Consider the following 15,846-nt stretch of genomic DNA (forward strand, 5'->3'; position numbering starts at 1 on the left):
GTTGCAGCCGTCATTGTTGTTTGGCGGGTCTGGGCTGGGGATTCAAACCCGCCACCTTAGGTGTACGTGGCTGGCGCCTTAGCCGCTTGAGCTATAGGCACTGAGCCAGGGTGGTTTGTTTTATGGCAAGTTGAGGATTAAGAAGGGTAGAGCGGGGCGGCGCCTGTAGCTCAGTGGGTAGGGTGCCGGCCCCATATACCTAGGGTGGCAGGTTCAAGCCTGGCTTTGGCCGAACTGCAACAACAACAACAAAAAAGAAGGGTAGAGTGGTCTGCTACTGGTCATTTTACATGAGAGTATCATTCCATTTTTAATCCTGTCTTCTTTAGAGTCCACTTTCCAAGAATTGCTGGACCCAGTGTCTTGGTGTGTATTTGAGAGTTGTGGGCTACGCATCCTAGATTGTAGCTTTAAGTTCCAGGTCTCTTTCTGGCTATCTCCATTCTTCTTTCCTATTTCCTCTTTGTTTCCAGTCTCTAAGTGTGGTGATTCTCAATTCTCATGTCATGTCCCTGTACAGAAGATGAAGTCATTCTCCCACACACTCTTCTGTCTGAAGTTGGGCATGATGGTGTTTGGCTGCTCTTAGGTACCTGCTTCCTTGGATGATGGTGTCATCAGGCTCAGCAGGCTGAGAGTGGCCCAGGTCTGGCTAGATTTGCTCTCATTGTGGCAGAGAGGGACAGGTGTGGGAGGTGCCCAGGCTAGGATTTAAGGGATAGGCGGGAACGCAGCAATAGTCACTTAGCAGCCAGTTCTGCACTTTTGTCTTGTCTTGAGTATGGCAATGTGTATATAATGAGGACAGGTCCCAGGACATACATTTTGCTTGTCATTTATGTAGAAATATGCACTGGAGATCTGATACAGCTTGGCAGCATACTCCTGCCTGTTTAGTAATTAGCCTTAGGTGATGAAGTATGCATGTGCAGAAATAACTCAATATGCAATGTGAAGGGTGAGTTCTGCAAGGTATTGGCTATTGCCTTGGCAGTCAGGAGGCTGAGGTGACTCTGTCCAGAAAGGCTGAGAAACTTCCCTGGAGGTGATAGCTGTTAAGTGATGACCAAGATTGGAGAGCATGTAACCACCACAGCCTCCTGCCTTGAGGGCCACCAGGAAGTCAGTGGAGGCTCAGAGAGGACCCAGGACCATCTTAGGCTTCTGAAGGATTGAGTGCCTTGAGGCTCAGCTGGAGGGGTTTGTACGTTAATTGGTGGAGAATGAGGAGCTCTTGGAGATTTTTGACTGGTCAGAAGAATGACCTGGCAAGGAAACATAGCTGACTTGGAGTGGAGAATTTCAGGAGAGAGAGTGGGGTCTTGAACCAGGACAGTGGCATTGGCTGTGAGTAAGGGGCAGTGGTGGGCTGTATGGTGGGTTTGGAGTGTGCATGTCTCTGGAGTAGGCATTTGGCGTACTGCCATCACCGAGCGACTGGCTTATTATAAGAGCGGATTCCTTGCTCTTCTGAGGGGTTGTTTTAGTTTCCTCTTTTTATAAAATAAGTTATTGTTTGTTTTTTTGAGACATAATCTCAAGCTGTCGCCCTGGGTAGAGAGCCATGGCATCACTGCTCACAGCAACCTCAAACTCCTGGGCTTAAGTGATTCTCTTGCCTCAGCCTCCCAAGCAGCTGGGACCACCGTTGCCCGCCGCAACGCCTGGCTGTTTTTTGGTTGTAGTTATTGTTTGGCAGGCCGAGGCTGGGTTTGAACTGGCCAGCTCCAGTGTATGTGGCTGGTGCCCTAGCTGCTGAGCTATAGGTGCCGAACCTAAAGTAAGTTATTTTGTTTACAACATGTTTATAAAGCTGAATCAAACAATGATAAGGCTTTGGATCTTAATTTAAAAAGTAGTATTTTAATATACATTTATTCAGTTTGGTTTCTCATTTAAAGGACTTAGAAAATACAGCCTGCAATAGCAAAATCAGAATTTACAAATTTCTGAGACATTATTGAACTTTAAGAATCTCCCGAAATGTGATTGAGCTTTTGAGTTTCAAGCTTGCTGACCTGGTAGGTGAACCCACATGAGTTTTACTAAGATCAGCTCAGTTCATGGGTATCAATTGCCAATATGGCAAAAAAGGCTTTTTGACTGAGGCTTGGTCCAGCTTCCTTTTGTTGGGCAGGCAAGCATTTGGAAGAGAAGGTTCTCAGGGGCAAGAGTGGCACCCAAGTTCTCCCTCTCCCTTTTTTCCAAGTTGAGAAACCTTTCTCTAATGTGGACTTTCTACCATTAGCCACTGTTACTGGGTTGAAGTTAGTCATGTGGATGTTATTAGTGGTTTAGCTCTGCCAAGTGGATAGGGTGGGCCCAGACATGTGCTGTGAGGAAGGTAGAGCTTCTAACTGGCAGTGGGCTCTGGGTCACAGGTGTGGGGCTATGGGTACCCCTGCCAGTGAGAAGAGACCAGACTTGTAGAAAGGATGTAGGACTCTGCCTTAAGAAGTGCTCCAGCCACTCTGGGCCCTCGCAGAGTGAGGGCTCTGATCTTGTAAGCACAGTCAGAGTCCCTGGAGCCAGCAGGCTTCCAGAGCGTGATGTGAGCCAGTGTCATCCAGCCGAACCTCTTGCTTGAGGAAGTGAAAGGTTTACTCTAGGGGCTTTAGAGTTTATTTGAACTATCTACTTGAATTTTGGTATTACGTAGTATTTGGTTATAACAAAAGTTAAGTTCTTTTTCTTTCCATTTTTTTGTTCAAGTAAATGACCTGTATCTAATTTATTCAGTAACTTCTTCATGTAGTTGCTTTCTTTTTTAATGAATAAGTCGTGAGTTTAATTGTTATTATATTTTGCTTTGCTCCAAAATTGAAATCTTAGTTGCCTTTAGCTTTCTTTAGAAGCACTGATGAATGTGTCTTCCATAAACAGATTTGTTCTGTTTTTTTGTAGGCTTTGATGGATTCCAATCTTCCAAGATTACAGCTTGAGCTCTATAAGGAAATTAAAAAGGTGGGCCTTTGTTTTCCATTGTTGAAAAAGTCTCACTGAATTGAATAGTATGTGTAGCATTTTATCTTTTCTTCATTAAGTGAAAAAGTTAGAAGGAAATACTGTTTGGTAAAATGGACTTTTTAAACTTTTATTCAAAAGGTTACTCTTGCATTTTTGTTAGTTGAGATGGGAATTTAACATGGTCACTTAAATTTATAATTGAAGCCCACTAGATTTTAAAAATTTCTAAAGTAGTTACTGGATGTTTCCTCATTTAGTTGTCCTTTTCTCTGAAAATAGAAATAAACCAAGAAAGAAAGTGCTTTTGTTTGTATACATCCCTCTTCATGATTAGTGCATGTCATGTGACCCTTAAATGTGACATGTCACTCATTTCACCACTCAGAATGGCGCCCCTCGAAGTTTGCGAGCTGCCCTGTGGAGGTTTGCCGAGCTGGCTCACTTGGTTCGGCCTCAGAAGTGCAGGTGAGTTGTATACTCTGGATGATGACGATTTTTGGTGAGGGGCCAGCTTATATTGATCCTTTGTGTCTGAGCTTAAATGTCCCTTCAAAAAATAAAATTCACGGCTCTGCACCTGTAGCACAGTGTTTATGGCACCAGCCACATACATTGAGGCTGACAGGTTCAAACCTAGCTAAACAACAATGACAACTGCAACAAAAAAGTAGCTGGTATTGTAGCAGGTGCCTGTTGTCCCAGCTACTTGGGAGGCTGAGGCAAGAGAATCACTTAAGCCCAAAAGTTTGAGGTTGCTATGAGCTGTGACGCTGCGGCACTCTACTGAGGGCAACATAGTGAGACTCTGTCTCAAAAAAAAAAAACAAAAAACTTCATCCACTGTAAATTGCAGTGGGCCTTGCTCTGTTAGGATTTCCCTTGTAGCACTAATCCCTGTCGGAAACCACCTTGTACACTCTCCTAGACTGCTTGTTCATGTTCTATCCTGTCTGCCCCAGGAGACTTATGAGGTGTCTGCCGCCGGACAACAGGGATCTTGCTGTCTTGTTCTCCACTGGCCAGTATCAGTGACAGTGTTTGCACCTAGTACTTGCTAAAAAGATACTTGTAAAATTGTTGAAGATTATTGACAATAGGAGTTATAGAAAACAGTGGGTCTACTGCATGGGTTAAAAAAATGAGTGTTGAATTGTGATTAAAGTTTTGACTAGTTGAAACCGTTCTGTCTTAATGGATTGAGAAACAAAAGTAGGCAAAAGCGGGACCGCTTTTCATCAGTTCCTTCCTTCTTTCCTTAACCAGCAAAACGTGCTGATGTCCCCTGGACCCTTGGCTCCATCCCTGAGGAACTGGTAGAATGGCCTAAACCTTCACTGTTAGTATGAAACAATGATTTATTCCACTGAGGTTGAGTTTCAGTAAGAATCTTATATGGCTGCACAGCTACAATTACTAAGCAAATTTCTTTTTTATATAACATTTTTCTTTTACCATCCTTGTTTGGAAAAATTTTTTACATTTCTGAAGCAATACATCCCATGTTCTCCATGTAGCAGCCAAAATGACCTTAAAGAATATAACTTGGGTCCTCTTATTCCCTTACTTAAACTCTTGCTCTCCAGTGTTGTCCAGGTAGAACCCAGACTGCTCACTAAGGCCTACTCCATGACCCCTGCTGGCCCTGGCATGTCAGACACCGTCTGTTGACTCATTGGCCTGATTTTAGTTCTTTAAGCAAGCCAGGTTTTTCTTCCTCCAGATGGCTGTAAAAAAGTCGCCTTCTTGGAGAAGCCCTTGAGGCTCCTTACCTAGTCTGCCCTAGGTTCCTGTGTGGGTTCCTTGTGGCCCTGAGTTACCTGTCTCTGCCAGGGGAGGGCAGAGGCCGTGCTGCCTCAGGCTCCAGAGATTTGTGCAGTGAAAGCACGTGGTCTCAGCCTGTCTGTCCTGTGACTCATCTCTGTCATGTCCTACACATTCTGCTTTTCTCTGTAGGGGACCCAATCCTATCTCTAAGGCCTCAGTTTAATTTGCATGTTTTTCTTTTTACCCCCTTGTTTTATAATGTTCCTTTTTCAAGAAAGCTTTATTTTCATTTCTCAATTTTTGTCTTTCAAGTGGTATTTTCTTAATTATTTTCCAATTAAAAATAAGCATTTTAGTAACTGCAGGGTATCTCAAAAGTTGCCAAAATAGGAAAATGGGAAATTATACCTAAATGAACCTTTATTTATAAAAATTCCTTACAAAATTTTACAGAATATTCTCTACATGTTCATCACCTCGTTGTAAAATTTTGTAATGAATATTTTGTGAAAAAACGTACATTTAGCTACAGTTTCCCAGTTCCCTATGTATGGGGACTTTTGGGACACCTGTTTTATAATTTGCTCTACACAGTTTTTATACCCTGCTTTCTAGAGCCCTCTGCAATCATAAGAGAAATGAAGGACCTGTCTTCCAGCATTTGAACTTCATTCCCATTTTGTCCTGTTCTTTTAGTTGAGCATTGTCTAGTATCCATTAAGGACTATTCTGCATATAAAACTGTCTAACACCAAACAAATTGCTTATATTTCTCCTTAAGGAGATGTGGAAGAGTGACAATGTTCCTTTTGCACACACAGGCCTTACCTGGTGAACCTTCTGCCATGCCTGACTCGAACAAGCAAGAGACCTGAGGAATCAGTCCAAGAGACCTTGGCTGCAGCTGTGCCCAAAATTATGGCTTCTTTTGGCAATTTTGCAAATGACAATGAAATTAAGGTATGATTGTTACCTCAGATCACAGACATTTGAATGATGCTGTGAATGAGTCTTATTCAGAGTTAGGACTTTTGGATGGGCAGTAATTTGAGAGTACTTCTTGGGTTATGGTGTGTGTCATCATTTGGACTACCATCATCTGTGTTATTTTGAGGTACCCCAAGAGTTTCTCTCCACTTTTGCTTTCTTATTGTGGGGTAAAGAGTTGAATAGGAAGGTGGTTTATAGATGCAAATTCAAAAGGCACCTTTCCAGAGCAGATTGACATTGGTGTGCTAGATGAGCTGACTGTACCAGGACTGAGATGGGAGGAAGCTCACTGATGTGACCCTGTGGATATGAACATCTCACAGTCCCAGAGCCACATGGCTTCCTGGTCTGCTACCTTCAGACTTACTTTAGTGTTTTATTTACAATGTCCAGAAATTGTGACTCTGTCTCCTATTCTGCAGATTATAGGATCTTGGTCTTCTCCTTTCGTATGGGTCAGGCCTGGGTTTCAGCCTGAGTAGCTCTCTGAGTAGCCAGAGGTGTGTTGCACAGTGGTTAGAGCACTCTGCTTTGAATTAGATGGATGTGGAGATGAATTCTGTCCTATTTACCCAACAGCTTATTTCCTTTTGATTCTAAAAAATGGGATATTAATGACATCATGTAGGGCTGTTCTGAGAGCGAGTGAATGCATCTGAGCATGTGGCGTGGCCCCAGGGTACGTGTCCATGTGAGCTGCTACTTCTATCAGCTGTGTAACCTGGGAAATCTGAGTTTCAAAGTTGTATAGTAAATACTAAGGAGATACTGAAGCCAATTTCATGGAGTTTTGGAATGGTGAAGGGAGATAATCTAAAGAATGTAGTGTAATAGATAAGTCACTGTCCTCAGTACACAGCAACAGATGCTGTTGTTATTTACTTGTTTATTTTGGGAGAGAGTCTAGCTCTGTTGCCTGGGCTGAAATGCAGTGGTGTCATCACATCTTGCTTCAGGCTCAAGTGATCCTGCTGTGTCAGCCTCTTGAATTGCAGACTGCAGGCCTGTGTCCCACCATGCCCAGCTAATCTTTCTATTTTTTGTCATTTTTTGTTGCTGTGTTGCTCAGGTATATCGCGAACTCCTGGTCTCAATGATTTTCCACCTTGGACTTCCAAAATACTAGGGTTATAGATGTGAGCCCCAGCACCTGCTCTACTTCTACTGTCTTACCTTTCTTAGGATGTTCATTGTAGTTTTCCTGACACCTTTTTAACCTCTGTTTGCCCTGACTTCCTCCATTCTGTTTATTCTGGTCTTTTTCTTTTTTTAAAGGAATTTACAAAGAGTTTAGTTTATTGATAACATGGCTATGTATTCTGTTGATCAGTACATGTTTAAAGCTTATTACTTCACCAGGTACCTTCATGAGTCCTCTGCGATTTCCTTAGATTATCAAGATATGGGCTGTGTGTTTCCTTTAACCAGGTTCCATGATTTGAGTGTGTCCACAGGTTTTTTTTTTTTTTGAAACAGAGTTTCACTTATTAACCCTCAGTAGAGTGCCATGGTGTCACAGCTCACAGCAACCTCCAACTCCTTGGGCTTAGGTGATTCTTTTGCCTCAGCCTCCCTAGTAGCTGGGACTTACAGGCGCCCTCTACAATACCCAGCTATTTTTTTTGTTGGAGTTTGGTCGGGGCTGGGTTTGAACCTACCACCCTCAGTATATGGGGCTGGTGCTGCTCTCCATCAGGTTTCTTGTGTTGAAATGTGGCTCACATGCGGCGCCTGTGGCTCAAAAAGGGTAGGGCTCTGGCTCCATATGCCAGAGGTGGTGGGTTCAAACCCAGCCCCAGCCAAAAAAAAAAAAAAAAAAAGTGTGCCTTGGTGTGATTGTGTTAGCAGGGAAAGGGCTTTAAGAGGGGATTAGGTCATTAAGAGGGAGTTATTGGGTTGATTGGGTTAATTCTGGCAGTAGGGAGTAAATTCTCAAACTCCAGAAACTAGATTCAGTTACCCAAGAGCAGGTTGTTGTAAAGCAAGGCTACCTCTCATATTTTGTTCCTTGAAAACATGCACCCTTTCCCTTCTGCTTCTGAGCCATGTTATAACAAATGATGAACATTCTCATCAGAGGCTGCTGCCATGTCCTTGGACTTCCCGGCCTCCAGAAGCATAAGCCAAAACAAACTTATCTTCTTTATAAATTACCCAGTCTCTGGTATTCTGTTATGATAAACAAACTAAGATACCGCACAGATTTTCATCCCTCAGTATCTATTCCCTGTGCAATAGACTATAAACAAACTCCTAATAGCTGTGGTCCTGCTATCCATGTCGACTTTCCCTTGGGCTAACATTTCTAGAAGGATTCCTGCTCTTTCTTTTATGGCCATGTTGACTGGGGGACCTGCTCAGCATCCTGGTCTTTCTTTTTTATGAGATTGGCCATGTTGATCTGAGTGAGACACTGAGAAACTTTTTGGAAGCACACATTGGGCAGGGCTTGTCTTCTGGTGACTTCCTAAAGTGATAGGTGGTCAGTCTGCTTTTTAGAGGCATTTTGGAATTATGAGAAATAGCACAATTGGTTTGGCACCCATGGTTCAGTGGTTAGGGCGCTGGCCACATGCAGCAGAGCTGGTGGGTTTAAACTCAGCCCAAGCCTGCTAAGCAACAATGACAACAACAAACAACAAAATAGCAGGGTGTTTGTGGCGTGCGCCTGTAGTCCCAGCTACTTGGGAGGCTGAGGCCCAAGAGTTTGAGGTTGCTGTGAGCTGTGACTCCATGGCCCTCTACATAGAGTGACATAGTGAGACTCTGTCTTGAAAAAAAGAAAAAGTACTATAATAGTTTCTACTACTTATTAGCACAGGGGTATTTGTATTATTATATGGTATTGTTACCATATACAAGTCATTATAGTATTGCTATTATTACCACATATGCTCTGTTCATCAGGAATCTCAGTTACACACAAATACAACCTAAAGACATTCTTAGGAACAGATCTGTAACCGAGAGACCACCTGAATTTAACTTCACCATGGGCTGATTCTTCATAATGATGCTTAGCTTTCATTGAGCTTGTAAGTTTGTACTAATATAGAATGATTTTTTTTTTTCTTTGCAGTTTTTGGCCGGGGCCAAGTTTGAATCTGCCACCTCCAGTATATGGGGCCAGTGCCCTACTCCTTGAGCTACAGTCACCACCCTATAGAATGATTCTTAATGTACTTTTAAAATGATACTTGTGTGTATTTTCAATCAAAGTAGTGTTTTTTTGGTTTTGTTTTATTCTTTTAAAGACAGAGTTTTGCTCTGTTGCCCAGGCTGAAGTGCAGGATAATAGCTTACTATAACCTCAAACTCCTGGTCACTCCTGCCTTGGCCTCCCAAAGCGTTGAGATTACAGGTGTGAGCCACCACCCTAGGCCAATCAAAGGAGTTCTTTTAAGATGCTAATTTTTTCCTTGTAGCTAAAAATGTTTGTCAGATATAAGTTGACTGGGTTCTCCAGGTAGTATCTCAGCATGAAACCAGAGGCAACTTGTTACCAGGGGAGTCCTGTTGCCTGGTCTGCTCCTCTGCCTCACAGTGTCCAGAGATCTAGTCTGTAAACTCACTGAAAGTTGACAAGCCTCTAAGAACCAGTTTATGCTATAACCACACTCTGGAGGAGGAACTTATTTATAAACCAGGTGCTCATTTGTCTAGGCATGGCCAGAGCAGAATCCCTGCTGCACAGCAGTTGCTCAGTGGACATTCAGCAACAGGAGGGATCCAACCAAGGCTCAGAGCACAGTTTGATAATGGGAAATAGACGGTCCTAAGTAACATAGTCACAAACCGATGCCACCAGATGGGCACCCTTTTCCTTCTTCGGACAGTTTTGTTAAGCTTTCACTGGCCATCATTAGAATTATATTGCTTTCCTCTTTGGATGATTCTGAGGTCCAGTGAGAAAATCTCACTCTCATTTCATTTTCTCTCTCTCTTTTTTTTTCCACTCTCTTATTTCTTGAGAATTCTGAGTGGTTTGCTGTCATCTCCTCTAAGTTGCAGATGTTGCCAGTGGTGGATGTTCCACTCCTGACGAGCTTGGTGACATTAGCAGTACTTCTGCATCTTGTTTCTTAGGCTTAGGAGATATTACTATAGTTGGCTAGTATTCTTTTCTCCTTGACTTAGTTATTTGTCTTTTTTTTTCCTTTACTGTGTTTGTTTTACATAATGTCGTATAACTAACTGTCCCCAAACACCATGGGTACACTGTATCTAGAAGTTGAGACTCTGCCCTCACAGAGGAGATGGATGCTGAGCAGGTTGCCCAGTGAAGGTTATAAAAAAAGTAAATGGACTATGTATTGAGAAGTAGCTGTCAAATGTCCCATACTTGGGATGCTTACATGCATCTGTAGTAAAGCCCCAAACTGTTCATAATTCTGCATGGATTTGGAACTTCTGATTCAAATTAAGTTTTATAAAATATACGCTAAGCTTCACAGGAACTTCATCTTTATCTCTTGGAATTTTGCTTCCTTAGGTTCTGTTAAAGGCTTTCATAGCGAATCTGAAGTCCAGTTCCCCTACCATCCGGCGGACAGCAGCTGGGTCAGCAGTGAGCATCTGTCAGCACTCACGAAGAACACAATACTTTTATAGCTGGCTACTGAATGTACTCTTAGGTAAGGTGGAGGTGTAGGGGGTGGAGTCTCCAGCATTTACTCAAGATAGACCTTTGAAGATCTTTGAGATCAGATGATTCCCCCGGCTTCTGGACCAGGCCATTGTCATTGGCTGGCTGGTGAATGCGAACTGCATTGGAGTGGCTGTGAGCCTGCATAGGTCCTGTGACAGTGCAGATGCAGCTGTGCCCAAGGACATATAGCTGCATTCCTGGCCCTGGCCCTCTGTCTGTGCTGACTCTGATTACAGTGAGCCTGCAGGGCTTGAGACTGTGCCTCAGGTCCCCACAGGTTCTCTGTAGGTCACTTGACGATTTTTCCTGTAGTCTGGGTAACTGAGGAAATCAGGGCCATAATAGGTGTTAAGAGTGAGTGTGTGGATGTGTGGCATGAAGTGACTGTCTGCCTTTCACATTTGGTAGAACCACTGCAAAGGGCCTTGCTGAGCCTCGGATGTGGATTTGAGCTGTGTGGTGTCTCTTTCCCAGTAACGCTGTCCCATCACCCTCTGTCCCTTAGAGTCTCTTCTTAACTAAGCCATGAGGCTCCAAGCAGCAAGTTAGATGTCAAGGGATTTTATTTCTGCCTTTATAGGTTTGCTAGTTCCCGTTGAAGATGAACATTCCACCCTCCTGATCCTGGGTGTGCTGCTCACACTGAGGTATTTGGTGCCCTTGCTGCAGCAGCAGGTCAAAGACACAAGCCTCAAAGGCAGCTTCGGGGTGACGCAGAAAGAGATGGAAGTCTCTCCCTCTGCAGAGCAGCTGGTCCAGGTAGGACCGCAGGGTTTCCTGTGGGCCTACACGTGAGCATGGGCATTCAGAAAAGCAGTTGATTTGGAAGAGAAATGACAGAACCATGGGTCAAGAGTGTGGACTCTGGTGCTGGATTGCTTGGAAACTTGTGAAAGAAATGTGTGACCAAATCATGAAGCAAAATAGCATGTAGAATAGTTTTAAGCAAGTAATAGATTATAATAAAAGAGAATTCATTTGACCTTTAAACTTGGGACATTCTCTTTTAAGCAACACATGATAATAATTAAATGTTTCTTTTGCATGTAGTCACATTAATAGCCTTTGTAGTAAATAATATGTGCACATGATAAGATATATACTGTTTGCTTTTAATTAAGCTTCTAGGCAGACAGCAGGAGATTTAAATAGTTTACATAGTAACATGGAAATGTTAATCTTAACCGTGTAGAAGCAGTGCTGTTACAAACAGAATTAGTCGGGGCCAAATGGGGTGAAGAAACGTGAGTGCTGGTTTCCTCACTGTGTCCTGAGGAATGAGATTCTTTTTTCAGAATGCATGGCTGAAGAAATCTAGGTATAAGTAGATTACCTAGAGCAGGGGTCCACAGATATGTTCTATAGAAGCCCAGATAACAAATATTTTAAGCTTCACAGGCCCCACCATTTCTGTTGCAACTTCTCAACACTGCCAATTATAGCCTGAAAGCAGCCACAGACAGTCCACAGACATGGCAATGTTCTGATGAAACTTTTTCTGAGGCAGAGTCTTGCTCTGTTTTGTCGGACTGGAGTGCAGTGGTGTTGTTATAGTTCACTGCAGCCTCGGACTCCTACACTCAGTATCACCTGCCTCAGGCTCCCAACTAGCTGGGACTGCAGGCTCATCCTACCATACTTGGCTAAGTTTTCTTATTTTCTGTAGAGATGGGGTCTCACTATGTGCCCAGGCTGTTCCCTTAACTGCTGGCCTCAAGCACTCCTCCTGCCTTGGGCTCCGAAGTGCTGGGATTGCAGGCCTAGCCATGCCTGCCCTGATGAAACAGCATGTACAGAAGCAGATGCAGGCCTGATGACCTGCAGACTGTGATCTGATGACCCGTGACTTAGAGTTATGGAGATTACCATTAGAAGAACTGAAAGTGAGACTTTCTGTTTTATATTCTTCTACACACTGATGATTTTTTAAAGAAGAAATATGTATTTCATATTATTAAAGGTAGGGTTGGCAAATTCAGCAAATAAAGATACAGGATGCTAGTGAAATTTAAATTTCAGATAAATAATGAATAATTTTATAAGGATTTATTCCATACTGCCTTGCCATGCTTATACTACAAAGTTATTTGTTTGTCTGAAATGCAAATTTAACTGAGTGCCTGGTATTTTATCTGGCAACTCTGGAGTAAAAGAATAAATTCATTATGTTCATATAAAGTGATACTGTATCAAAAACACTAATAAAATTTAACATAATACCTTTACAGTTTTTTGGCAATTCTTCCTCAGGTGGTACTCATGAAAGAGTTTTTAAATTTTTTTTTTTTTTTGAGACAGTTTCAAGCTCTCACCCTAGGTAGAGTGCTGTGGTGTCACAGCTCACAGTAATCTCAAATTCTTGGGCTTAAGCAGTTCTCTTACCTCAGCCTCCCAAGTAGTTGGGACTGTAGGCGCCTGCCACAATGCCTGGCTATTTTTTGGTTGTAGTTGTCATTGTTTGGCAGGCCCAGAACCTACCAGCTCCGGTGTATGTGGCTGGTGCCTTGGCCTCTGAGCTATAGGCGCCAAGCCAAGTTTTTTGATTTTTAAATGTGTGTCCTGCTAATTTATCACTCAGTGTATGTTGAGCTGTCCTTTCCCTTAACTGGTCACCAGTTTCATGAAATGAAGCTCTCAATTAGCATGTCACTACTCTGACGTCCTTTATTTATTTATTTAATGTTTTTTTGAGACAGTCTCACTTTGTGGCCCTCAGAAGACTGCTGTAGCATTATCATGGCTCACAGCAACCTCAGACTTCTGGGCTCAAGCAGTCTTCTTGCTTCAGACTCCCTAGTAGCTAGGACTACAGCTACTTTCTTTTTTTTTTTTTTTTTTTTTTTGAGACAGTGTCTCAATAATGTCGCCCTGGGTAGAGTGCGGTGGCGTCACAGCTCACAGCAACCTCCAACTCTCACTTAAGCAATTCTCTTGCCTCAGTCTCCCAAGTAGCTGGGACTACAGGTGCCCACCGCAATGCCCAGCTGTTTTTTTGTTGCAGTTGTTTAGCTGGCCCGGGCCTGGTTCGAACCTGCCACTTTTGGTGTATGTGGCTAGTGCTGTAACTACTGTGCTATGGGCGCCACACCAGTGCTCAGCTGTTTTTTAAAGATGGGGTCTTGCTTCTGCTCAGGTTGGTCACGAACTTCTGTGCTCCAGCAATCCACCTGCCTCGACCTTCCAGAGTGCTGGGATCATAGGTGTGAGCCACCATGCCCTGCCGCTTTCTTTATTTTTAAGGAATTAATATAATCATGGAAAAAAACATGGGAATTTGGAAAATAACATGGAAGCTAATGATCACACTGGTAAAAGAGATAGAGAAATTAAGGTATAAATTTTGTCAACAAAGTCCTGTTAAAAAACAAAAATCAGGGCTCGGCGCCTATAGCTCAACCGGCTAAGGCGCCAGCCACGTACACCTAAGGTGGCGGGTTCGAATCCCCAGCCCGGACCCGCCAAACAACAATGACGGCTGCAACCAAAAAATAGCCGGGCGTTGTGGCGGGCGCCTGTGGTCCCAGCTACTTGGGAGGTGGAGGCAGGAGACTCGCTTGAGCCCAGGAGTTGGAGGTTGCTGTGAGCTGTAATGCCACAGCACTCTACCCAGGGGGACAGCTTGAGGCTCTGTCTCAAAAAAAAAAAAAAAAAAAAAAAAATCAGGAAACCTAGGATAAAATTTAAAAACTCTGAACAAAGCACCCATGTTTCTCTGTTTCTAGGTGTATGAACTGACCTTGCACCACACGCAGCACCAAGACCACAATGTCGTGACTGGAGCCCTGGAACTCCTGCAGCAGCTCTTCAGAACCCCCCCGCCTGAGCTGCTGCAGGCTCTGACTACGCCGGGTGGCCTGGGGCAGCTCACTGTGGCCAAAGAAGAGTCTAGTGGGCGAAGTCGTAGTGGGAGTATTGTGGAGCTTATAAGTAAGTTAGTAGCAAGGTCCTCTTGCAGTTAACTGTGCAGTGATACTCAGCACCCTCTTTTGCATCATGGACCCTGCAGTGTGCTGAGCAATCCACATCTTAATGCCTTGCCAGAACCTCTAATTTAGGTAGCATCTTTATTTGACAGACAGAACTAAAGTTTAAAAAGGCTAGGTGACATAAAAAAAAAAAAAGGGGGGCGACGCCTGTGGCTCAAAGGTGTAGGGCACAGGCCCCATATGCCAGGGGTTGCGTGTGCAAACCCAGCCCCAGCCAAAAACTGCAAAAAAAAAAAAAAAGTCTAGGTGACCACACATTTAAGGCCAGCCTCCTGGCTCTCAACTCAGCAGCCTCCTGTATCATTTCCAGTGCCATGAGATAAAAACACTGGGGAAAGTAGTTCCAGGGTCCTTGTGTTCGTTTGCCAGATAGCATCTCCAGGTCTGGAGGGATCTGAGAATTCCTTCCTGGCCCAACTTTAGAAAACCTCTCCAGCCCAGCCACCACTTCCCAGCCAGCTCTTCTTTTTCATACTCTGGGCAGATTAGGCAACCATTGGTGGCCGCCCTGGAGCAAACAGTGAGTTCATTGGGCCCTTCTGAGGAGAGAATTGCCCTTGGGTGTGGGAAGAGATGGGAATCTCTGAGTCCCAGCCTTTAGATCTAGGCCTGGCACATGCAGGCTTCAAGGCCTCACAGCTTTCCACAAACTAAGAGAATTTGGCTGGAAGTCTAATTGCTGCCTCATGTGGCTATAAATATCTGCTTGAATCATGAATAGGAAATGTTAATATGACTCACTCACTGTCCTTTGCATTGAAGAATCTTTTTCTCAATGGAATGCATGCCTTACAAATAATCAGTGAAAATATTCATTTCTAATAACATTTATATGAGATTTTTAATTTTTTAATTGGGCTTTTTAGATGCAATTTATTTTAATTCTTTTAGTTTTTTAGGTCATATTCTTTAGAATGACATTTGAATATTAACTACAATTTTCATATTGGAATTGAAGGGTTGAATTGTGTGGTTTTAGCACTTCCTCTGGAATTATGGTTACATTTTCCCTAGTTCGAAAGTTGAATCAAGCTTTTTGAAGATTTTCAAATGACTTCTAGTTATTGGCAGATTGTTACCTTACTTTATCTGTTACTTTCTACAGCTGGAGGGGGTTCCTCATGCAGCCCTGTCCTTTCAAGAAAACAAAAAGGTGATTATTTCAGAAATCGGAGTCTCGTGTTAAGTCTCACTGTCTCACTGCTTTCTCTGTATTTCCATAATGCATCGGAGTCTGTGTCTGTATGTCTTTTCAATAGAGTGACTGTATATACACATGTTGCTGGAATCTGAAAAACAGTCCTTAGTAGCTCTGTAGCGTGGCTTTTATAAATTGCTTTTTTATTAGAATTGCTTTGTCATAGATTTCGAACGCATTATATAAGGGGTCAGTGAGTAAGCATTTTAGCCTTATGGGCCTTAGGGTCCGTTTTGCGGCCATTTACCCAGTAGAGTGTGTGTGAGCCACAGGCTGGCTTTTTTTTTTTTTTT

At 43.2% G+C, this 15,846-nt stretch overlaps 1 protein-coding gene across 1 annotated transcript in view; it reads left to right on the forward strand.

Annotated features, from left to right (window-relative positions):
* The window catches only part of HTT (huntingtin), a 152,692-nt gene that overhangs the window by 27,781 nt on the left and 109,065 nt on the right, over positions 1-15,846 (forward strand). Inside the window, exons 5-11 of the mRNA XM_012812276.2 lie at positions 2,905-2,964; positions 3,353-3,432; positions 5,553-5,691; positions 10,214-10,355; positions 10,950-11,128; positions 14,092-14,296; positions 15,461-15,508. Of these exons, the coding sequence (XP_012667730.2) occupies positions 2,905-2,964; positions 3,353-3,432; positions 5,553-5,691; positions 10,214-10,355; positions 10,950-11,128; positions 14,092-14,296; positions 15,461-15,508 (853 nt within the window). The remainder of the gene's footprint in view (positions 1-2,904; positions 2,965-3,352; positions 3,433-5,552; positions 5,692-10,213; positions 10,356-10,949; positions 11,129-14,091; positions 14,297-15,460; positions 15,509-15,846) is intronic.

Source organism: Otolemur garnettii, unplaced genomic scaffold, assembly GCF_000181295.1.
Source record: "Otolemur garnettii isolate 467f Iridium unplaced genomic scaffold, OtoGar3 scaffold00198, whole genome shotgun sequence".
Lineage (NCBI taxonomy): Eukaryota > Metazoa > Chordata > Mammalia > Primates > Galagidae > Otolemur > Otolemur garnettii.